Source organism: Anabrus simplex, chromosome 4, assembly GCF_040414725.1.
Source record: "Anabrus simplex isolate iqAnaSimp1 chromosome 4, ASM4041472v1, whole genome shotgun sequence".
NCBI lineage: Eukaryota > Metazoa > Arthropoda > Insecta > Orthoptera > Tettigoniidae > Anabrus > Anabrus simplex.
Genome location: NC_090268.1, coordinates 143,083,740 through 143,109,936, shown reverse-complemented (window position 1 = coordinate 143,109,936; position 26,197 = coordinate 143,083,740). Strand labels below are relative to the sequence as shown.

At 37.0% G+C, this 26,197-nt stretch overlaps 1 protein-coding gene across 1 annotated transcript in view; it reads left to right on the top strand.

Moving 5' to 3' along the window:
- Positions 1-26,197, top strand: part of rod (rough deal) — a 404,971-nt gene that overhangs the window by 186,100 nt on the left and 192,674 nt on the right. Inside the window, exons 14-15 of the mRNA XM_067146037.2 lie at positions 2,250-2,447; positions 11,624-12,246. Coding sequence (XP_067002138.2) covers positions 2,250-2,447; positions 11,624-12,246 — 821 coding nt within the window. The remainder of the gene's footprint in view (positions 1-2,249; positions 2,448-11,623; positions 12,247-26,197) is intronic.

The window sequence follows — 26,197 nt, the reverse complement described above, 5'->3', positions numbered from 1 at the left end:
TGTACAGGATATGAAAGGTAATTTTGGGAACCACTCATGTAATTTCAGTATATCTTTTACTATTTGAAATCTTATTTCTTCCATATTATCAGCCTATCAGGAGAGCAGGTAGTTTAAAAGGTAGGGCAAGTTGGAAAAATAGTGAGCGATTGCAAGTCCAGACTACCGGTATGTAACTAAAGGTTGAAAGTGAATCTGCTGCCTGAATCCTTAGTCCTATTAAAGAAAGCAGCCCACCCAGTGTAATTCGAATTCAGTGTTCTAGAGAGAAAAAAAAAAAAATTCCTATGTACTTTCCTTCTAATTAGTAGTTTTGCAGCAAAATCTACTTTCCTGTTTTTTTGGCACAGGCTTTTTGCAATAAAATCCTAAACCAGTTAAGTGTAAATACATAATTAAGAATTTGTTTTCCTATAAAAATGTTGATCTGCTTTTTAATTTAAAAAAAAAAAAAACTAATGGTTGCACTTATGTGTGTTAAAGGAACATTTCAGTCTTCTTGCTCAGGTCACTTGCACATCCAGCTCGGACTCTAAAAAATTTGTAGGTAAAATGAATAGTTTGACTGAAGAAGCTTACAGAGTAAGCAGTAGAACTTATTGTACATCACCCCTTAATCCTATTTCCTGATGTGGGGTGAGAAATTTTTTACGTTCGCAGAGAACTGTGCTCTGTGTCCTCAGAAGAAATCTCGACTGTTCACGAGAAAGGCTTCTTAAACAATGACTCTTTAAAATTTAGACGTTATAATAGAAGTTGAAATGGTACATTCGTTCGCCACCAGATGGCTCCCAGGACGTGGCACAACACTAGCGTTCGAAGCGGAAGCTGACTGAACCATCAGAAACAGTCTAAGACTTTCACATAACGTGTGTATGTAACATATGACATTGACAGGTGTATGACATACAGACAAGTCTGGAATGAAACATCTGGCGACGAGAAACGTACGAATTTGGAAAACACCAAGGCAAAATAACAGTAGTGAAAGGACAGGGAAGGGAACTACCTACATAAATTCTTAATGGCTGGCAACCAGGTATTACTTAATTGATAGCCGGTGTCCCTGTTGAAATTGTTGGGATTTCTACGTATTTCCACAGCTTCCTGTATAATCCTGGAGCATTTTGAGGAGGAGGCTGATTCTGATGATTCGGTCAGCTTCCGCTTCGAACGCTAGTGTTCTGCCACGTCCTGGGAGCCATCTGGTGGCGAATGAACGTACCATTTCCACTTCTATTACAACCTCTAAATTTTAAAGAGTCATTGTGTAAGAAGCCTTTCTCGTGGACAGTCTAGATTTCTCTGAGGATGCAGAGCACAGTTCTCTGCGAAACGTAAAGAATTTCACCTTATTTTCTTGACACGGCATAAGCCCAAAAGCCTATATAGTATCATGTCTATAAGTACGGGCCATGGAAGCATCAGTGGCAACATGAAAAAAAACAATAGGATTAACATCATGACAGGTATGTGTGGGAAGAGAAAGCAATAGAAAGAAGAGAAAAGGACAATCCAATCCTTCTACCACCCGTATTAATTTTTCTCTTTGTCTCCTCCCTTTTCCTGTCTTTATCTGGCTTTCTTTTTATCCTATACCTCTCACACAAAGACTGAACATGTGTCACGATGGCCTCTGAGTGTGTCTTGATGTCCGATTGGCTGTTTTCTGATGAAGCTGGGAAGCAGGATCGAGCTCAACGGGGGGGTGGGGGTGAAATGAAATGTATGTAGAACCGATATTAATAAGCAGAGAGGCAGTGTTGTGTTTTTATGTTTGTGCTTGTCTCTTTCTATTGCTCCCTCTTCTCACACTGGCTGTCATGTTTATCCTATTACAGGCTGCTTGAGACTATCAAATAAATACAGTCCGTGAATTTAAAAATATTGATTTCAGAATTTTGTAACTATTTCAGAAATTAGTTCACAGCAGTTTTTATTGACCCAAAAATGACCTATTTTTCAGATCGTATAGAGAGTGAAGTAGCTTAGTTCAAGCAATGTCCATGGAAATTCAGAGCAAGGTTACTGTTTCTGTTGTTTATATTGGTAATTGCTGTCATAGAATAAAATGTTTTCCATTTATGACTATGATATTTAAGTTCCTGCAGTACAAAAGATCATTGTTCAGTGTTCTTTAATATTAAATTATTAGACTCAAGATAAACACTAAATGGGATTTTTCTTAGATTATTTGACTTTACAATTTTAATATACATATGCACTATAATTATTTTGCTGTCTTACAGGCTCGTATTCACTGTATCTTAGAAGTGTTGAAAGCTGCTCCCGTCCCCTGGAGCAATACAGTGACATTGCTTGCGGAGCAAGGATTGCAACTTAACCACCCCCTTGTGGCAGAAATAAGAACACAGCAACATTTGATTGCAGCTAAAATTGTGTTCAAGAAATATAATTTTGACCTGCGATACTTGAACTCCAGCTCGGTAAGTACAAGAGTAGAAATGGACATTGGACATAGTTTGTATCCATTTTCAATATTGAGTTACCTTTGCTCACAAAGTAATGTTGAAATATATTCTTACAAATAGATTGCTATTAGTTTTAAATTTTAAAAATTCAAGTTGAATGCTATCTTCAGAATTCTGCTCCCTATTTGAATGGCCAGCATCACTGTTAATTCCTCTGTCACAAACTGGATGTTTGTGTTAGTCTTAATATACACCTCTTCATATACACGCTTCTACCAACCACCACAGAAACACAATAGTGTGCATATTCCTCCACATGGGATTGGCATGAAGAAGGACAACTGGCCTTAAAACTGGCCCAAATCCACATCAGGTTCCAGCTCAAATTGGGAAAATGTCTAGGAAGAAGCTGAGACTTCATTTGTCACTTGTTTGTTCCTTTTCATAATTTATATGGATCCATTGCGTTCCTTTTTCATCTGTTGTCTTTGTCCTTGTTCCTAGACTTTCACCACCTGTATTTATCTTTTTGAAAGTTTATCTGGCTTTTAATTTGGGATATCCTGCTGTGGTCAGATATTAAGCCTAGTGCAATATTCAGAAGACTGTTTTGAAGAAGGAAAGATCACTGGCCTTGCCTCATCAATTCTACTTTCACCTTTGGACAGAGTTAACTATAACAAACTGCTACAGAAGCTGTACCACTTCCCAAAGGACTTTCAGTTGACATCTTGAATTGGCACCTTTCATGTCGATCTCATTGGGAAAAACAGCAGGTGATGCTTGCAGAAGAATGGACATTCCAAAGGCATTGTTCTTGCCCCTTTGCTATACATCTACACAAACGATCAAATCTTACATGAGATGACCAGGCAGTTTATCTGTACAGATGATCCAGCTATTGCTGCTCAAGGAAAGAGCTTTGAAGAATTAGAACAGTTGGCATTGGCTCTGGACAAACTATCAAGCTACTTCCTGATACTGAATCCTTCAGCAGCTAGAACACAGCTTTAATCCAAAATATCTTGGGGTCGCTTTAAATAGTTTCCTTACGTTGAGACAACATTGCCTTAACACAAGAATGAAGGCCAATGCTAGAAACAACCTCCTGCAAATGCTTGCTGACAAAATGTGGGGAGCACAACAAACAGTACTCAGAACTTTGGGCTTGGCATTCTGCTTCGCTGCAGCCGAATATGCCGCTCCTGCATGGAATGCATCAGGTTATGCAAAGTGGGTTGGCTAGTCCTCAACTGAATGGTTCACCTCATTACAGGCTGCCTGAGACCTACTCCTGTCCATCTGCACCCTCCTTGCTAGCATTGTATCACCCAAGATAAGAAGTTGCCACAGAGGCAGAAAGGAAGAAACAAGAAATGGACCATAGGCATGCATTATATGACCATCAACCGGCCAGACCTAGACTTTGATCCCGTCATAGCTTTCTGGTGGGTGCAGTGCCTTTAGAAGGAAGTGGAAAAGCTAGCAAGCTTCAGAAATGGAAAGCCGAGAACTAGTTTCCCCCATCGTTCCATTTAAAGAACTACCACCTGGTCATAATCCGGCTTTCCCTGGTTGGAAGATATTTAACCGGCTATGCACTGGGGTTTCAAAGTGCAAAACTAGTTTAGAGCAATGGAGGAAGATCTGTTGAAATGGTCCTTCAGTGAGCTGTGAAGCAGAAATGAACTTGATGGGGGCTGAGAAGAAATGTGGATGTAGAAGAACTGAGATTGATTAGGAGAGAGCTAATTTATTTTGAGATGGGAGTAGTTATATAAGGTTGTGGGTGTTTTCATGCTTGTCCTTGTCTCTTTTCTGTTGCAGTCTTCTGTTCCAATGCTGAGTCATTGCGTTTATCCTGTCATGTTTAACTTCCTTATTTTCTCTTTCTCTCTCTCTCTCTCGCTATCTCCAGCCCGGAGGTTGGTTGGGTCCTCAGCAGCAGTCATTGCTGAACAGGCGTACTGGGGAAATGAGGAGTGAGGTGGTTTTCTGTTGCTTTCCCCACTGAGCCACAAGTTGCTGTTACGTATGTCTGCCAAGCCCATGCACCTACTGGCACTCATCATCATCAAATGTCCCACTCCTTTCTGTCCTTCCAAATCTGATCCATCCACCTTCTTCTTGGTCTTCCAACTGGTCTCTTTCCCTTAACTTCTCTTTCCAATTCCCTTCTTGCTACCCGTTCCTTTCCCATTCATTTTACATGTCCGAACCATCTCAGTCGTGTTTTCTGTATGTTCTGTACTAATGGTTCTATATTAGCTCTTCTCTGATTTTAATATTTTGAATTCTATCTCTTCTTGGTATGAAATGCTGTTTATATAATGTTAATTTCGTTCGCTTGGGTGCTTTGTTATCCGATAAAAGCTCTCTGACTTGATGATAAAACGTTGTACCTTTACTAGTCTTGCACGTTATAAATTTCATATTAGAGCCCGTATTGTCAAAGTATCAACTTGTGAAAATTTGGATTTTATAATTCCACCTTTACAATACTGTAATTGTCTTTATTAAAAAGACTACATTAAATTACACTTGACCGGGCGAGTTGGCCGTGCGCGTAGAGGCGCGCGGCTGTGAGCTTGCATCCGGGAGATAGTAGGTTCGAATCCCACTATCGGCAGCCCTGAAAATGGTTTTCCGTGGTTTCCCATTTTCACACCAGGCAAATGCTGGGGCTGTACCTTAATTAAGGCCACGGCCGCTTCCTTCCAACTCCTAGGCCTTTCCTATCCCATCGTCGCCATAAGACCTATCTGTGTCGGTGCGACGTAAAGCCCCTAGCAAAAAAAAAAAAAAAAAAAAAAATTACACTTGTGAAACATGTTTCGTCCTCTTATAGGACATCTTCAGTCACAAATACGAATACATAACATTGAAAATAAGGCGAGGACACTTTAAAATAAGTAAATGCAAAGTCTTTGTATCCTGTGGCGCGGCGTGATGGCGTCTTGTCAATCTTCAATGTTAAAATGGTGCGGTGTGAACATGATATGAAGCATGAAGTCCAACTAAAATCATATGTTAAAACTGTTGTTCAAAACAATGAATTGTCAATTTTAAAGCACCGTAAGTGGCTATGCGAATAAAATTATGTGCATATTGTACATAAAAAAGTGTTGTGGTGATGCCACATTATAATAGCTTTCTTGATTAGGAGGTGGAGTTATACTGATGCAAGTTGAACTTGATTGTGTGTTGACAACAGGGGCCTTAACCCTCAAATGGTTAAACGACGATGCATCGCCGTTTTTGTACACGTTGTTGTGGTCAACGACGATACATTGACTGTTTTGCAGCCGTTCATTAGACACGCTCTCGTTATGTGTAGTAACACACAAATGTGCTCTTATGTAGTATCATTTTAAGCTGCAGATTACAGTCTCTCTTTTTACTCTAGTTGCTAGGTTGTAGACTGCCGTTTAAATGTACTGCACAGCCTTAAAATTCAGTCGTTAGGCTCGCTACCTTAACTGCGCAGTACAATATGGCGCCTTGCCCGTCACGGTGTCGTTTTGTTGTACGCGCTGTTTTTATCAGTGTTTTGTGGAAATGGCGAGTACTTTAGTTTCAAGTCCCAAGAAATTTGGGTTCAAGTTCCATTCGGAAGATGTTGGATGAAATAATGAGTGACGCGTGTGATATGAATGATAATGACAGTGACATTGACATTGACAGAATTCCTGGAAAGCTGGAACGTTTATGCGTAATCTGTAGACCAACAAAAAAGGGAAAGGACCCGGCATTTGTGCCCTGGTTGTAACTGTGCAGTTCACAGGGGGTGTTACCACAATTTACAGCACTTATGGAGGCCTGAAAACAGAGGAAGAAAAAGGAGAGAGCAGTCTAGTTCTGGTAGCTCCTCTGAGTGACTTTGCGGGGGCGTTCTGGTGCTTGTGTATATGTGTATATATATCCTTATTTGTGTATATAACATCTAAAGTGTTTATATTTTGTTGAAGTGCATAAAATTGTGTACAACATTGTGATTTGACTTTCTCAGGTAAGTCGAGTACTTTAGTGTCTGGTATGTACGCAAACATTTTGATAATATAGTTTTGGAACACTTTTTTGGAAACTCAGGATGGCTGTAAAGATATAATGAAAGGTCTCTGTCTGTTAGGTCATCAGCCCAGAGGCTGGTTGGATCCTCAAATAGCACCATCCAAGGTTATGCGGTTATAACGAAACCCCAAAAACCAATGGCAGCACCAAAACAAAAATATATTTATTTCAATAGCCTATGATATTATGATTTAATAAAATGCATTACACTGCATGATTTTCTTTTAAAACCTATTTTTAAGAATTTTTAGTGAAAGTATACAAAAATACTGAAAATCGTGTGACCGTAACAGTCGTTTACATAGACCATTTGAGGGTTAAAGGCCTTAAAGAATCTTAAAAGCCCCTATTGTCAACACACAATCAGGTTCAACTTGCATCAGTATAACTCCACCTCCTAATCAAGAAAGCTATTATAATGTGGCATCACCACAACACTGTTTTATGTACAATATGCACATAATTTTATTCGCATAGCCACTTACGGTGTTTTAAAATTGACCATTCATTGTTTTGAACAACAGTTTTAACATATGATTTTAATTGGACTTCATGCTTCATATCATGTTCACGCCGCACAATTTTAACATTGAAGATTGACAAGACGCCATCACGCCGCGTCACAGGATACAAAGACTTTGCATTTACTTATTTTAATGTGTCCTCGCCTTATTTTCAATGTTATGTATTCGTATTTGTGACTGAAGATGTCCTATAAGAGGACGAAACATGTTTCACGAGTGTAATTTAATGTAGTCTTTTTAATAAAGACAATTACAGTATTGTAAAGGTGGAATTATAAAATCCAAATTTTCACAAGTTTACTCAGTCTGTTATTAATTTCAGGGTTGATTTCATTACTTCCATTAATAATGCTACCCAGATATGTAAACTATTTTACATTCTCCACATCATCTGCAAATACCAAAGCACTCACTTCATTACTACTGATACTCTGTTTTACACGTTTTATGATTTTATCCATCAATGTAATAAACAATAATGGTGACAGTGCACTTCCTTGCTTGAGACCTTTTTTTGTATAAAATGTTTCAGTCAGCACTCCCCACTTGTACACTACTTTTACTCTCATGACACAACATTTTTATCATGTTAATGATTTTGGTACATTCATTTTCTCTTAACTGTATCATAAGCTTTTTCAAATCCAAAAATACGACGATTTCCTTGTTCCTTTCAAGATTTTTTTCCATTATCGTTCGCACCCTAGTGTAAATATCAAGTCTGTTTTTGATCTATTTCGTCTTAAGCCGTATTGTTCTTCCTACGTTTTTCTATTATATCCCTCAGTCTTTTGTTTATGACTTTCTCCATTATTTTTAGCCCCTGTAAAAATAGGGTTATAACTCTATAATTTTCACATTTCTTCCTATTTCCTTTTTTGAACCAACTGGCACTATGAGCACCATTCATAGCAGGGACTGGCTGCATTACTAGCATTGCTCATATCTCAGTCACTTTCATGTTGTCAAATCCAAGGATGAGACTGCGACAGACAGATCAATTAAAGTAACAAAATTGCTCTAGCCTATACCAAAAGACATAGTGCACTGTACACACTAGGTCTTGCCAGCAAAGGCATGTTTCTGGATGTTATTCACATTAACACATAATCAGTACTGTAAAGCAACCTTTCTTGTGAAAGTCAAACACTTAATAAGGGCTCATTTGTGACGTTCAGTGGTGTATTAAATTGAACCTAAAAATTTGAAACAAAGCTTAGTTGATCTTTTTTAAACTGCAAAATATTTAGAATATTACTGATACTGTGTCGGATATAAAGGAATCTGTTATCACATTAATTACAATGAGAAAATACAATGGTATTATTCCAAATTTTTGGAATAAATTGGAAATTTTACTGATTGGTAATTGAATAATTTAGCTTAATATTTCTTAAGTAATTAATTTTGATAACATGTATTGTGTGCCCTATTTTTATGCTAGTAAAAATGAAAGTATACGTCTCCATGCTTGGAAAACCTTAGTATAGTTGATAAATACATGTTTACATAGCATTAAGAAATAGCTGTTAGGGTATATAAAAATGTTGACTTTCAGATTTTGACCACTACAAACGTGGAAATAGCTCTGGCAACCATTGTATTTTTAGAAACCCAACCAGAAGTCGTACCAAATAAACATGGTCAGGTTTTTATGTGGGTAGATTTGGCAGTTGGAGGAATTAGGACGAGAATTGTCTCTGTGTATTCACCATGTGAGGGTGCAGATGAGGATGAAGTTGACAAGTTTTATGAAGCATTGAGTGACATCGTGGTCAGGGTCAACAGCAAGGATAGGATAATGCTAATGGGCGATTTCAGTGCGAGAGTTGGAAATAGAACTGAAAGATACGAAAGGGTGATTGGTAAATGTAGGGAAGATATGGAAGCTAATAGGAATGGGAAGTGTTTGCTGGACTTCTGTGCTAGTATGGGTTTAGTAGTTTCGAATACATTCTTCAAACATTAAGCTATTCACCGCTGCACATGGGAGGCTAGGGGTACCTGATCCATAATAGACTATATCTTAACCGACTTCGAATTCAGGAAATCTCTTAGGAATGTAGGAGTTTTCCGGCGATTTTTCGATGATACAGACCACTATCTGATCTGTAGTGAACTAAGTAGCTCTAGGCCTAGGATAGAGAAAATGAAATCTGTCTGCAAAAGGATAAGGGTAGAAAATCTCCAGGACGAGGAAATTAGACAGAAGTACATGGATATGATTAGTGAGAAGTTTTGAACAGTAGACAGTAAGCAGCTTCAGGATATAGTAAGAGAATGGGTGGCATACAGGGATGCTGTAGTAGAAACAGGAAGGGAATGCCTAGGAACAGCTATGTGACAAGATGGAAAAAGGCAAACATCTTGGTGGAATGATGAAGTGAGAGCAGCTTGTAAACGTAACAAGAAGGCTTATCAGAAATGACTCCAAACAAGGGCCGAGGCAGACAGGGATTTGTACGTAGATGAAAGAAACAGAGCGAAACAAATAGTTGTTGAATCCAAAAAGAAGTCATGGGAAGATTTTGGTGATAACTTGAAAAGGCATGGTCAAGCAGCAGGGAAGCCTTTCTGGACAGTAATAAAGAATCTTAGGAAAGGAGGGAAAAAGGAAATGAACAGTGTTTTGAGTAATTCAGGTGAACTCATAATAGATCCCAGGGAATCATTGGAGAGGTGGAGGGAATATTTTGATTATCTTCTCAACATAAAAGGAAATCTTCCTGGTGTTGCGAACAGCCAAGCTCATGGGGAGGAGGAAAATGATGTTGGTGAAATTATGCTTGAGGAAGTGGAAAGGATGGTAAATAAAGTCCATGATCATAAAGCAACAGGAATAGATGAAATTAGAGCTGAAATGGTGAAGTATAGTGGGAAGGCAGAGATGAAATGGCTTCATAGAATAAGATTAGCATGGAGTGTTGGTATGGTACCTTTAGATTGGACAAAAGCAGTAATTGCACCTATCTATAAGCAAGGGAACATGAAATCGAGGTATCTCATTGATTAGTGTACCAGGCAAAGTATTCACTGGCATCTTGGAAGGGAGGGTGCGATCAGTCGTTGAGAGGAAGTTTGATGAAAACCAGTGTGGTTTCAGACCACAGAGTTGCTGTCAGGATCAGATTTTCAGTATGCAGCAGGTAATTGAAAAATGCTATGAGATGAATAGGCAGTTGTGTTTATGTTTCATAGATCTAGAGAAGGTATATAACAGGGTACCGAGGGAAAAGATGTTCGCCATACTGGGGAACTATGGAATTAAAGGTAGATTATTAAAATCAATCAAAGGCATTTATGTTGACAATTGGGCTTCAGTGAGAATTGATGATAGAATGAGTTCTTGGTTCAGGGTACTTACAGGGGTTAGACAAGGCTGTAATCTTTCACCTTTGCTGTTCGTATTTTTCATGGATCATCTGCTGAAAGGTATAAAATGGCAGGGAGGGATTCAGTTAGGTGGAAATGTAGTAGTAGTAGTAGTAGTAGTAGTCTGGCCTATGCTGACGACTTGGTCTTAATGGCAGATTGTGCCAAGAGCCTACAGTCTAATATCTTGGAACTTGAAAATAGGTGCAATGAGTATGGTATGAAAATCAGCCTTTTGAAGACTAAATTGATGTCAGTAGGTAAGAAATTCAACAGAATTGAATGTCAGATTGGTGATACAAAGCTAGAACAGGTAGATAATTTCAAGTATTTAGGTTGTGTGTTCTCCCAGGATGGTAATATAGTAAGTGAGATTAAATCAAGGTGTAGTAAAGCTAATGCAGTGAGCTCGCAGTTGCGATCAGCAGTATCCTGTAAGAAGGAAGTCAGCTCCCAGACGAAACTGTCTTTACATCGGTCTGTTTTCAGACCAACTTTGCTTTACAGGAGCAAAAGCTGGGTGAACTCAGGATATCTTATTCATAAGTTAGAAGTAACAGACATGAAAGTAGCCAGAATGATTGCTGGTACAAACAGGTGGGAACAATGGCAGGAGGGTATTTGGAATGAGGAGATAAAGGCTAATTTAGGAATGAACTCGATGGATGAAGCTGTACGCATAAACCGGCTTCAGTGGTGGGGTCCTGTGAGGCAAATTCAGGAGGATAGGTTACCTAGAAGAATAATGGACTCTGTTATGGAGAATAAGAGAAGTAGAAGGAGACCAAGATGACGGTGGTTACACTCAGTTTCTAACGATTTAAAGATAAGAGGTATAGAACTAAATGAGGCCACAAAATTGGTTGCAAATAGGGGATTGTGGCAATGTCTAGTAAATTCAGAGACTTGCCGACTGAACGCTGATTGGCACATCAGTCTATAATGATAATGTATTTATGTAATGTAGGTTTTTGGAAGGTTGTAATTCTTGCTCACCAGTGTTTTCTTTGTTACTTTTTGTGAAAACTTTGTTTTTTTTTAACTGGACCTATGTACTTTTTAAAAATAATCAGAATTTTGTACTGAAATTAAATCCATTTAAAATTAATTCCCCCTATTTATGGTTGCATTTTCAAGCATGATCACACCCAGGATTGTGTTACATTACTACAAGGTATTCAAAATTTGAAATTACTAATGTGTTTTCTTTCTTTCTTCTTCCAGTTCAAGATCTTGTTATTACTTATTCGCAAAATAATAAAGCAGGGAGAGAAAGATATGTTGAAGGAAGCTTTGCTTATTGCAGACAAGTCTGTACATCTTCGTGAGGAAGCTTACATGCTCTGCATCGATAGCTATATTGAAGGGGATGAGGAAATGAAAGCTCTTGAAATAGTGCACAGTTTGGAGCCAGATCTTTTTGAGAAATGCTGTGAGCGGATTAAATGCAGAATTCTTGCTGAAGGACAGTCCGATGTGGGTTACAAGTACATGAACCTGCTCTGTTCCACTTCCATAAATTTTAGCAAGACAAAAGTTGACATTGATGATGTACCTCTTAAAGAAGTGAAAAATATTTACAGGCTCAAATCAGATTTTGAAACACGGATAACACTTAGTAAATATTCCTGCAAAAATCATTGTCTGAAAATTGTTAGAACATATATTGGCAATTTAATTGCCCAGCTTCCAGCAAAGCCATCTGAGGAAGATATTAAAAACATCTGCACTAAAGCAAGGAGGATTGCCCAACTCTTCCAGTTCTCTCCAGATGATGGTTTAATTGAAGCATATCAACAAGTACTAGAGTCTAATTCTTTACCATTGGTTTCTTCTGCAGTGGCATAGTAAGTAGGAAACAATGTCTATCAGTTTATGATGTACACTTCCCAAAATGGAATCTGCCACCTGGGCAGCAGATGATTGATTGATTGATTGATTGATTGATTGATTGATTTGTTTATTGATTGGATTGATTGATTTGTTTATTGATTGCTTGATTGGATTGATTGATTTGTTTATTGATTTATTTGAGTGATTGGATTGACTGATTGAGCGAGCCTTTTGTGTTTTCATGTTTGTCCTCTTCTCTCACTGACCTACCCATCTGTCTATATACTGTATGTACTTGTGTATTAGTTCCCCTTCTCTGCCCCCCAGCATTTCAGGACATAGTGAATAAACGTAACTTGTCAAAGAAGGAAATGGGCTCCACTTTGTAGCGAATTCTTTCATAGCACTACTGTAACAGTGCAGAATTGTGTTTTGAATGTTAATGAATCTACAACAATGCCATAACTTCCATTTGATACTGACCTATGTTTTTTGTGATAGTCTACTGCTAAGTATCTATAATTTTGACCAAAAATGGCCCCCATGGTCCACATTGATTTAAATCACTGTTATTAGTTATACTAAGCAAATATACTAGGCTTTTGAATTCTATTGATAAGGAGGATCTTTAAATAACTAATAACAGCGTACTGCTAAGTTATTTTTCTTTTAATTATCGAGATAAAGAACACAAAAAACTAGAAGTGTACTTCTACAACAGCTTTCAAATTAAAAACTGTCTCTTGCAGAAAAAGCTGTGAAGCCAACAGACAAAGAATTTAATATTCAATTTAACATGCTGAAATATTGGGATGTCCAAAAATAAAAACTGAGTGTGGCAAATAAAAGTTAGGTTTATGCGTGGTACTGTAAAGGTAAATATCCTGGCATCAATACCCAAGTACTAGATTATATAACTGAGTTGAGAAATTATGGTTTTGCTGTAACTCATGATATGATTAACACGCTCACTGCCTTGTAAGTCACATATGACTCATACAGCACTAAAGTGTGGTGCTGGACAAAACACGCATTTAAGCTTATGCTGCTACGATATAACAGCATGACAGCAAGTCACAGGGGGTATCTATGATCTATGGCATTGGTGTACATTTGACAGCTACCTTATACTACGAGGCGCGGGTGACTCCTCATGAGTCACGGATGTACAGTAATACAATTTTCACTATTTGCTAAACAAGTCACCACTGCCTTACATTTTTATTAGATGACAGATGTCTTGCTCAACTGCAGTGGACAACAGTAGGAGCTTTACATAGTTTATCAAGTATTATCATGCTTTACAAAGGAGGATTAAATTAAAGTGGAAACTGTCAATACAGAATGATTCTAATATCCTGTAATATTATCATGCTGTAGTGTCATTATTGGCCTGGAGGAATCTGCTGCGACAGCGTGCGACGTAACTGCAGGATTTACAATTGGGTATCTTCCTATGCAGCATCATGCTAAGAATGATACTTTCATTACAGAAAGTTATAGAGTTCATCATCTTATTCTCAACTATAAGGAGAGAGAGAGAGAGTGTGTGGGTTTTTTTCCAGTTTGGGTTCTTCACAATGAATCAGAAGATCCTGTTTATAAAAACCATTAGAGGAGTTGCATATTGAGGATCTTTTAGGATATGAAAATATTGAATGTAATGATATTTAGGATCCCAGTATTTCATTATCAAGTTCTTCTTCATCAGTGTCCTCTGGAACCGACACAGAGCCACAGTGAAAGTGATGGTGAACAAGCTAAAACACAGTCAGGAAAATCAGACTGCATTTGGGGTGATTTAACCAGAAATGATTTAGGCTTCCCTGTTTTTACTGGGGAGGCAAAGGTTCAGTTGCATTTAGAAAACAGACAGCCCATTGATATATACTCTCTCTTCAGTGATAAGTCTACTAGAAATGATGGTTCAGGAAACCAAAAGGTATGCCATACAGTTTAAGCAAAATCATAATGAGAAAAGAAAGTCCAGAAGTTTGAAATGGAAGGAAACTAATATTGAAGAAATGAAACAATTTCTAGGAAGAATTATCATGTGTATGGGTCGTGGTCCTCACCCAAATATCAACTCATACTGGTCCAAGAATGACTTATGATGTGCGACTTATTGAATGTAGCGTTGCCAACTTATATTTTCAAGATCCGCTAAATACTACTAAAAATCCGCTAAAATTCCACCAAGAAATGCGATCTCAAATAATGAGCAATAATAATAATAAATAATACTAAAAATAAAAGTAAATGTCTGTACTCACCTGATCTGTGAGTTTCACTGGGATTAACGCCTGCCTGCGAGCCGGCGGGCTAAAACTTGTAGGCGTTTTACTGCCGGGTGCAAACTAGGTGAATCCTTTACCTCAAGGGCCACACACAGAACAGGCCAGTTCATTAAACGGTCTTCCTTCCTAGCATAAATATAAATGCTACTCTCTCGCAGTTTCATTATCTGTTGTCATTCGTCAACTAAGAGATAAGTAACCTTTCACCACGCATTACAAATTTATGATACCATGATTTCATAACATCAAATCCAAATAACATGTTTTCCTCATGTGACTGCTAGCTCCTGACAATAATAAATATGGAATAGCTCGGAGAGAGACTGGAGTACAAATTTAGAAAAACGTAAAATGGATAAAACACCAAATTCCGCTATAATAAATCTAGAATTCTGCCAAGAATTCTGCTGTCCGCTAAATGTTATATTTCTCCGCCAACAGTCTTCTAAATCCGCCAAATTTAGCGGAAAATCCACTAAGTTGGCAACACTGATTGAACGGGTAATGCCATGGGATCGTTTCCTTCTTCTCTTGAGATTCTGAGACTTCACATACAGCAAAGCTGACTGGGAGAGTTGACCATGTGCTTAGGAGCGCGCAGGTGTGAGCTTGCATCCGGGAGATAGTGGGATCGAACCCCACTGTCAGCAGCCCTGAAGATGATTTTCCGTGGTTTCCCATTTTCACACCAGGCTGTACCTTAGCTCTTACAGTGCCAGGCAGCCGATCTACCGGCCATCTGAGCTGCTGCTAAAAATGCCGGGGGCCGATCTGCTGGTCATGTTTTTCTTTCGCCTGTATCTTCATTCCCTGCTGCACGATGGCAGCATAAGTAATACCTCTGGAAATATTGAAGCTTTTACTCTCTGGAAATATCGATAACATGCGATGTGGATATCAGTGAAGTTTTGTAAGAGCTTTCTTTTGACGCATTGCAAGTTTCGTGCGTGGTAGCCCTATGCTCTGCTGCTTCGTGTCGCTTGTTATCACGCTTGTTTATACATTTGTTTATTTACCTCCAGTAGTGTAAAGATGACTAAGTATATGAAAGAGGATGAAATACCCAATGTTTTAACATTCAGTGATTTATTAGAGAGCTATTTATCGCTCGATGACAGTGACGACTGTACATCTTCTGACAACAGTGATATTTTTGTAAGTCCATTGCCTAGGCAATGCCATGTGGTGAATGTATCTCCGACGTAGGTAGGAATAATTTCAAGTAGCTCTGATAGTTAATGTGAACTGACAGATGTTTTCTCAGATTCTGTTGATAGTTCGAACAGTGACTGGGAGAAAGGTACAGGTGACACAGATAATCCGCCTAATACCGGAGGTCATTGTGTATTTAACCTGCGTGTGCATAATTTTGTAAAAATTAGTCAATCTCAAAATCTACTATCAAGAATTACATACAAACTTTATTCACTTAATTTTGAACAGAAAACTATTCTCACAAAGGCATCATACCAGTGATAAAAAATACACTATATAAGTAAAAATAAGGGCAAATTTGAAATTTAAATTTAAAAAACAAATTAAAAATTCAAACATTATTAAATAAAAAAATTAAACTCTATTGCAATTATAGTGACACTCGTATGTTCTCTATTCACCTGTGTGCTGTAAAAAAAAAAAAGTAAAAAAAAAAAAAAAGGAATATGGATTTACCTCCAAAGTGTAAGCAGGAGAATGTTTTCCTGTTTGCATTTTCATTAAAATTGCCTTGGTATTGTTAGCACGACCACTACATTAACAGCCTGGCATGAAAAGTGTTTAGGCAACGGACACTTCTTTCCCACCCTAGCTCTTTCCTATCCCATCGTTGCCATATTACCTATTTGTGTTAGTGCAACGTAAAGGAAATTGTGAACAACGAAGCTGACCATCAACCATTGAATTCAACCCCTCATTGAAAAATTAAACCAAAATTTTGAAAATTCCCCTTGAAAATGGGGAAATAAATGGTTATTGATGAAACTATCATTCCTTGGAGAGGCTGTAGTTTTCAGAATGTACATTCCTAACAAAACTTATAGATATGGAGTTAAGGTTTATAAACTATGTATGAAAGAAGGCTATACTGTTAGAATGAAGATCTATGCAGGAAAATTCAGTGCGAGTGAAAGCGGAGTTGGTCGTGCTCATTCTGTTGTAATGAAGTTCATTAGTGGACTTATAAGTGAAGGTCGTATCCTCAATGCTGATAATTTCTACACCAGTATAGCTCTAGCAGAACTTGTGAGGAACGAAACATTTGTGTGTGGGACCCTTTGTAGCAATAGACTTGGACTACCATTGATAGTGAAACAAAACCACAAGATATAAATTTCCTGGTTTTCTGTATAGACAGCTAACTTATATAACAATTTATTACAAAGTTTTCCTCCTGTTTAGTACAGTAAAGTATTTTGACACTTAAGATTTAAAATCTGTTCATCTGTCTTAGCAGAGATATATTTAGAGCACATCAAAGAAACCAAAATTATCGGCACGCTTAAAGGTATCTTGCATTGGACATGCTATGTAGATGATGTGTTCACCATCATTGATTTACATCTTAATAACAGTGACGATCTACTCAACTTCTGTATTTAAATGAAATAGATCCACAAACAAAATTTATGAAATAATCTGAAAGCAACAAATCACTGAGTTATTTAGTTCTCCCTGTCCCCGTAATAATTTATCTTCTAAATTCACTGAAAACCACATAGACTATTAATACCATCAAATAAACATCACTACATCCAGGAGCCCATAAGATAGCGCATGTATTAGTATGATACATAGAGCTTTTAAGATTCCTCTTTCCCGTAAATAAAGATCTCAATAATTCCTCTTTCGTGTAAAGATCTCAATAATTAAATAAATGCTACCTGCCATACCTGAAAGCAATAGGTGTAACAGACATTTTATAGACAAAATAATTAACAAAATCAAGAATAAGCATAATACCACTTTAATTCAGGATCCGACCCCTAAGAAAGGCTATGCTTCTTTCACATTAACGCTTTATCATATCTACATCATCTTCAAAAAACATGATATAAAAATAGCATATAAAACAGCAAATACTAATTCATATCTATTGTTTAACCCACACTCAATAATAATAATAATAATAATAATAATAATAATAATAATAATAATAATAATAATAACTTATTTTATAATAACTTATTTTATTATTATTATTATTATTATTATTATTATTATTATTATTATTATTATTATTATCTTAACTCAGGAGTGTACAGAATTATCGATCTTGTAAAGCTTCCTATATTGGACAAACTGGTAGGAATTTTACAATGAGATATCAGGAGCATCTAAATGCCAGCAAGTACAACAGTTTTTCAGCTATCAGCACACGTATGAAAGATTTCATTCATAAGTATATGTTGAATAATCAAGTTTTAAAAATCCTTTGCTCTTTACAGAAAAGCCCCTTGCTTAACATATTAGAAAACCTAAACAAACATCCATATAGATCAATACAACAATCCAGAACACAATTTAAATGAAATTAATGAAAAATTAAATTTATACAAAATCTTCACTCCATTTCTTTGTAAACATATGCCCAACAACACATGATCCCTCCCCCAGTGAATGAGGGCTCTGCTTTCCCCACTTCAAGTTCTTACCTACATCCTCAGCCCCTCCTTCCTTGCCCCTCCTGTCAACAGCTCCATTTCTCTGCACCAAACAACTTGGTTTGCACTAGTCCATGGTAAGGAGCACTCCATTCCACTGAGCAGCGGGAGGTCAGTTTGTTATTTTACTATTTAACTCAACACTCCACCTTTCTCTTCTTTTCCAACAAATTAATTTGGTTTTTCTTTTCTTTTGCAGACATTTCTAACTCGGCAATATTTGTTGCAGTTTCAATACTTATTGGCAACTAACCATATCTTTAGATGTCGCACATTGGAAATTGTTTTCCCATTTGCCGATATTCATTCCTCTATATACCGGGCGAGTTGGCCGTGCGCGTAGAGGCGCGCGGCTGTGAGCTTGCATCCGGGAGATAGTAGGTTCGAATCCCACTATCGGCAGCCCTGAAGATGGTTTTCCGTGGTTTCCCATTTTCACACCAGGCAAATGCTGGGGCTGTACCTTAATTAAGGCCACGGCCGCTTCCTTCCAACTCCTAGCCCTTTCCCATCCCATCGTCGCCATAAGACCTATCTGTGTCGGTGCGACGTAAAGCCCCTAGCAAAATTCCTCTATATAATTTTAATTTTTTAAATTATTACCATGTTTTAATAATATTTTCTATTGAAGATAACCCAGATTAGAACTGAAACATATATAGATTTTTAAATCTTAAGTGTCAAAACTGTTTCATGTATTGAACAGGAGGAAAAAACTCTGTAATAAATTGTTATACAACTAGGTGAAACAAAAAATCGAAGAAAGGAGAGGTGGTGGGTAAGATGTGTCAGCACAGTACTTGAGTCATCAAGTGGGTTGACAAGTGACCTGTTCAAATGCTTTCAATACTGCTGAGCCACAGTGACTTTCTAGTAGACTTTGGAAAGAGAAGCAGAGACAGTGAACCACCTGTCAGGAAGCCTCTCTTTGTTCTTGATTACAATGGAACTAAATAGAGGATCTGTTTCATTGACCAAATGTCTTCATACTGTTCAGGTATATGGAAAAGATTAAAATGGTACAGGAAAGTAGCCCTAGAAGTTATGATTGGAACAGCCTTGGTTAATGCTTGGATTCTTCATACCATGATGTCTGAAAAAGAAGAAAACAATGCCATTACTGCAATTTGAAGAGGTCACGAGAAGCCTGATTGGAAAGACCAGGCAGAAAAGTTTGAACACTATGTATAGATTGCTTCAAAGCTCAACAAGAATGTGGTACATAAAAAAATGTTGACAAGAAAACAAAGCAGGTGACAACGTACTTTGAGGAATGCCCAAATAAACCGTTCATGTGCAGTGGATGTTTTAATCAAGTATATAAATGCTGAAAGTTGACTTACTGTGTTCAAGATATAAATTTCCAGATTATAATAATAAAATTAGTGAAATCATGAGTGTAAATATTTTTGGGAATTGAGAGATCAGTGAAGGAAATAGACTGTTGGGTTCGAATAGACAACAGTATTATTTAAAAAATGTTATTTTACAATTTTATATGCAGTGCTTTAATAACGATGGGGGATCACATATAAATGGGATTTTATTTTTTATTTAAATCCATTTATTAAAAACACAAGGCAATTACAATTTATTTTTCCACATAGTTTCCTGCTTTGGAAATGCTTTGTCCCAGCGTATGGGCAGCTTTTTGATGCCCTCATCGTAAAAAGAACAGGGTCATGTCACCAGCCAGTTGCGCACGAAGTCTTCCACACTCTCGTAATCTTCAAATCATTGCCCTCCTAGAGCTTCTTTAAATTAAGGCCACGGTCGCTTCCTTCAAACTCCTAGGCCGTTCCTATCCCATCGTCGCCATAAGACCTATCTGTGTCGGTGCAACGTAAAGCCACTAGCAAAAAAACAAAAAGCAAAAAGCAAAAGAGCTTTGGTAAGCGGTCTGAACAAATGGAAATCAGAGGGTGATAAGTCTGGCGTGTAAGGAGGATGATCAAGTGTAGTCCAGTGCATTTCCTGTAGCTGGGAGACAGAGCTGCAGTATGGGGCCACGCATTGTCATGCAGGAGGACAACCTATACAATAATAAAGTTTTATTATGAATCCACCTGTTCAATACATTATAATGTTGTCACATTTAAAATAACTTCATTAGTTAAAAAGTTATATATGGGACATGTTTCGCTCCCTTATAGAGCATCATCAGCCAAATCTGAATCTCGAATAATTGTTATTTACGTAAATAATGACTTAAGAACTATTAGAACATTTTTGACAAACTTAAAACTTATTCTATTAGAATATCATAAAATATAAAATCTTTGTATACATGGCTTAATTACATATGCTTAATAGGAAGATACATTAAAATTATGGAAGAGAGAGTGCTAAAATATAAAATAAAATAAAAATAGGACAACCTGTCGAATTGGTTGGTCTTGTCTTTTGCAGCGATATGCAACCCTCGCCTTGTTCAACACCTCGCAGTAGTAAGCACCATTGATTGTGCATCTCTCCTGCCAGTCGATCGTCGTCAGTAATGTCTTTAACCGCACAAATGTTTTCGTCTGTAATGCTGGTCCGAGGATGGCGATCATGTTGCTGATTTTCCACACGTTCTCATCCTTCCTTGAACTTTTTATGCCAGGCAAACACACACATCCTTGACAATATTTGATCACCGAACTGTGCAGTCAATCTCTGGCAAATTTCCGCCACTGTAACTCCTTCATGAGCAAGAAATTTTATAATTATGTGTTGCGCAGAGGAGGGGTAAACCTATTGCTCCAACATCGTGAGCGTTGCTGATGAAATGGCGGGAAATATCTAACAGCATGCTCTCCCCACTCCTAGCGGTCCTGCCTAAGCATAGCAGAAGTGTGGGGCCAATCGTACCAACTGTTGACGTTCAGAAACAAAAATCCTGTTTATATTTTATCGACCTTCGTATAAAGCAAAAAATGTTTGTTTATTGTTTATCAAAATATGCATTTATACTCGTGTAAATCTACCTTTATCAGCATGTGGGAAGGGATGTTAACACACTGCTCTGTGCTACGTGAGACACGAGCGACTCCTGGACTCCAATGATTATTTCTGCTAAACCAAACGCTGGTGGATCCCCCTGCTGAGAAATGTGAGAATTTGACATGACTAGCAGCTGACAATCTCATTATTTCAAAATAATATACGTATAATATACTTTTGCCATCTACGAGCAACCCGCAGAACTACTTTTGTAGCAAGAGTCACACGTGCCCAGTGACACACACACCAGCGAAGTGCGGTACGAGACATCAGTGACTTGTTATGTACTCCCACTTAATGTCAACAGTGAAACAGTAGCAGCAAATGTGTTAAACACGAATCTGCAGAATATATTGAATCTTAGTTGGAACTAAAGCCCAGCAGAAATTATGGGTAAGACAAAATATTATTAACTTCTTATGCAGATTGAATATTTTGAATTATTCCTGTCCATTGCGAGAACTAAGATTGCATAAAATGAATTTCATTATAAAGCCCGTATTGTCATATGTATACTTAATAACGGAACATGTTTCATCTATCTTGTATACATCATCAGCCGAAAAGATTTAAGATTAAGAACAAAGGACAAGGACAAAAGCACATTAAAAATAATTCGGACTACTGAATGATTCAGTTAAATGTTGAAGAATATGTTGGAATGTTCTGAGTACAACACTAGAATACTGTTAAAAGTGAAAATTAAAATATTGACACTTAAGATGGTTCAATAAAATTGGTAATAGAGTTCTTCACAACGTGATGATGCTGGGTTGACATACAGATTGCCGATGCGTCAGTAGAAACTCGGTGATATGGAGCACAATGTCTAGTTCCAGTGGAATGAAGATAATTGTTAAACGTATGTTAAACATGAGTGAGGGTTCCAGCAAAATGGTATTGAGTTAGTCTTGTTGGCGTGATGATGTTAACAATTCTTGATAAAGAAGTAGGCGAAATATCTGATCGTAATTTCATAAGTGGAATGTGCAGTAGAGTGCCCAAGAACGAGAATGACAGCTATTATTAGCGTTAAAAGTAGGCAAGTTTTTGAAGTATCTTGTAATACAAAAGAATGAAAATTTTAAAAAATGCGGCACATCTGATTACTTATGTTCCCGCTACCCCAAGAATGGCTAGCTCAGCGTGTATAGATGTTTATGGTTGACTGGAGGTGAACTGTGGAGGTCGTGTGTGGCTGGTATGAGGGGAGAGTAGGGAAAGTCTGAACCAATAGGCAGGGAGCGACTGCGTGCAGAAGCTTGTTACGAGGCTTGTCGAAATATGAACTGTTGAGTGATGCCTCGAAAATTACGTTCACAATTTCCGAAATTTTGTTTAAATTGTAAGCAGGATTGCATTTTTGGTCTGTATTAATAAAGATGTTTTCTAAAACGTTGAGTAAATTACCCTTGTTATATAAATAATTTTAAATTCCTGCTCTATGGAGGTGACGGAATGATTGGACTCTTGTTATGTGAGTGCTCATGGCAGAATATTTTTTGTGTTCGCCGGTGTTGACGTGTTCTTTGTATCTAATTAAAAAGCTGCCAAAGCTTCTTCCGGTTTGCCCAATGTAGCTTGCGTACCATTGGTTGCAATTTAACTTGTACACATCTGATTTGTTGTATTTATTCCCAATGTTATTGATTTGTGCTGATTATAAAAGATTAGTGTTGTTGTTGCCTGTTTTAAAGGCAATTTTGACATTATGTTTCTTAAGAATATTTTTTGTTTGTTTGTTTGTTTGTTTGTTATTTGTTTGTTGTTTATTTGTTTATTAATTAATTAATTAATTAATTATTTATTTATTTATTTATTTATTTTTTTGTTTGATTTTTTGTTTTGTTTTGTTTTGTTTTGTTTTGTTTTGTTTTATTTGAACAGTGGCAAAATTAGGGCTCGTGGCCCTCTCTTACACTTAACCACATAATTAATCTACAGATAATACATACATACAAGAAGTGTACTATTCTATCATAAAATCAGAGATAAGCTAAAATTTACAGATTTGGACAACATATAATGAAGAAAGAAAGCAGAGTTCAACAAATAAAATAGAATAAAATTCGGAGCATAAAGAAAATGAGAAAGAGACAGTCATAATGAAAAAGTAAGATACAAACTGGAAAAATAAGCAATGCATAAAGAGAACACAATAAGTAATAAAGTAAATGGAAATATAAGTATGGCCATAAAAGTGATCTATGTACATGAGTAAGAAGCTAAATATTATGTACATTACACTATAATAATAATAATAATAATAATAATAATAATAATCACAATCACACAACCTATCATACATCATCATACACACGAAACAATCAGCGGTATTCAACAGGTGATCTCTACACGCAGTCTTAAATTTCTATATTGAGTTTGAGTTCCTGACAGCAGCTGGGAGTGAATTCCAAAGTCGTGACCCAGCCACAACGAAGGATCTATTATATATTGAAGAGTGGTTGACGGGAATAGTGAGGGAAGTGCCAGATCTATTGTTACAATTATGGAATGAGGACAAATAGAATTTTGGTGATTTCATAAATATTATTATTGGTGTAAGTGAAGGTGGCGTAATCCTTTTTCTTTTTTGTTTCTCGGAGTAAAGTTGAAATGGATTTGACTATTTTGCTGACTAACCTGTCTATGAAATGTCTGCCAAAACTGTCTTTTCTCGCTATTAAGTAGATGGTATTGACTTTTTTTTTTTTTTTTTTTTTTTACGATTCGTCCTTATTTACGATTTGTCCTTTGTTCTTAATCTTCAATCTTTTCGGCTGATGACGTCTACAAGATAAATGAAACATGTTCCGTTATTTTTTAAATGTTTTTTAAATAATTAAATAAGCTTTTTTAATAGTATTGTAAAGGTGGAACATTTGACCATACCTTTTAAGAACTTCTAAGAGTCGGTTATAATTAGTTTTTCACGCAGTGTTGTTTAAAATCTTGAATTTAAACACGACTATTCTGTCCTTCAGTTCTTGTCATCACCAGTAACCAACTATGTTCGTACACTCTAAAAATACTACACACTGACATCACTCTTATGCATATGTTAAGAAAATAATAGCTGTGCTTTGCACCAACTATATGGTATCGTGTGTTCAAGAGTGTGCAGTTGTTGATCTCAGTTTACTAATTTTATTGCATTCATTACGACAGTCCTATAAGTTATACGTTACCCTACAAGAAAGGGAGGTTCCTGCATATTGGCTGCCCTTACTTTTTGCAGTTGTAAAAATGTAAAAAAAAAAAAAAAAAAAAAAAAAGGGGTCTAATATTTGAGATATGAATCCAATAATTAGAAACATTCACAGATGATGTATACATGTTAATTAGAATAATGCTGATACTTCAACTACATAAATACATTCACTATACTTAAAAACTATGAGTAATTTACATTTGGTGTAGTGATAGTATATAAGTTAAATCTACAGTACTAAATCTTGCTAATCTTAATGTTATTCTATGCACATCTGTCTTATAGATGAATATGGAAAAGATAACTTACATTTTTTTTAAACGTAGCACAAACATGCTCTCAACAGGTCTTATGGCAGCGTTGGGATAGGACTGAGAAGGAAGAGACTCTAGCCTTAAGCCCCAGTATTTGCCTAGCGTGAAAATGAGAAACCACAGAATATGTTTAGCACTGCATTTGGTACACCACACATTACATTATCACAACCTGAACATATTGCTGCTGTAAGGTTTTTTACATGGAGAACTAATTTTGTACTTCTGTCTCTTTGTAGCCTCTGTGTCGTGTCTTAACTTTCATGGTCCTCGAGGCCAGACCTCTTCATACTTCATAGATGCCACGTAAGATGCTCAGAGGTCTTCACACAGATCAAAAGTAAATTTCCTTTGGCTTGCTCTTTTCCCAGTTATCTTCTTGTGTAGTACCTAGGAAATAATGGCAATCAAATCCAGAACACTCTAGAAGGCATACATTGGCCACCACTTGTGAGGGTTTTTTTTTCCTACTTTCTAACCACATGGTCTGTAACGTTAATACCGAATGTTAAAAACATTTAAGCTCTGAACTGACACTACGTATGCGACGAAGACCCAGTGGGTTGGATTTGGTCAAAACTAGCAAAAAACTGCCAGGAACTGGACCCGGGCCTCTTACAGATAACAAACATATAAGAGACGCAGAGAAATAAAAATATGACAGTAATAAGGGCAAGAACTTAAATTTATTATGGAGAGAAAATTTTAAAAAAAGGTTGCATAGGTAAAACAAGGGGGCCAAAAATCAAATAGGTGATAATAATATGTGGCCCATAATCAAAATACACCAAATTCATTGATTATAGCACCTTCACACACGCTTACCTTCATAAAAGACGTGATGAAAAGTATGGTATAAGGACTTGGCATCTATCATAATTAATTGAAGAATATGAATTCAGGTGGGTACAAAGCATTTCTTTGTAGCACATCAGGTTTAAACAGCCATAAGTTTAGGGAGTAACGGCACCTAATCATAACATTCTCCCTTTCAATTCCTCACATAAGACATAAAACTCTCAACAATAAAAATCACGTCCCCCGAGAATACAATATCATTAAGTAAAAGAGCTTAAAATGGGAGAAGAGGGAAGGGTGCACTGATCTCATAAAATTCAAGCAGAGAGAAAAAGGGGAAGTTACCATGGTTTCATGCCAAAACAACATAGATAAAACAGAAGGCGCCCAGCAAAGAATAAAACAAATTAAAGTAGAAAATAGGCAAAGAAAGCCAATGACAGCAATGTGAAATGAACAATAAATAAATTAGACACAGAAGGTATCACGGACCCAAGCATCAGAACCACCCACGCTCACACAGAGACCAAGGGGTTAGGTCGCCCAATAGAAGGACATATAAGAACGTCAACGCACAGCACATAACATAATAAACAACCGCTCTCAAGCTCAGACAATATGAACCAGAAAGTGGTCTATTTTACAGAGACGGAGTGTCTCCAATACCAAAACACACAGAAGCAGGCCAATCACGTTGTTAG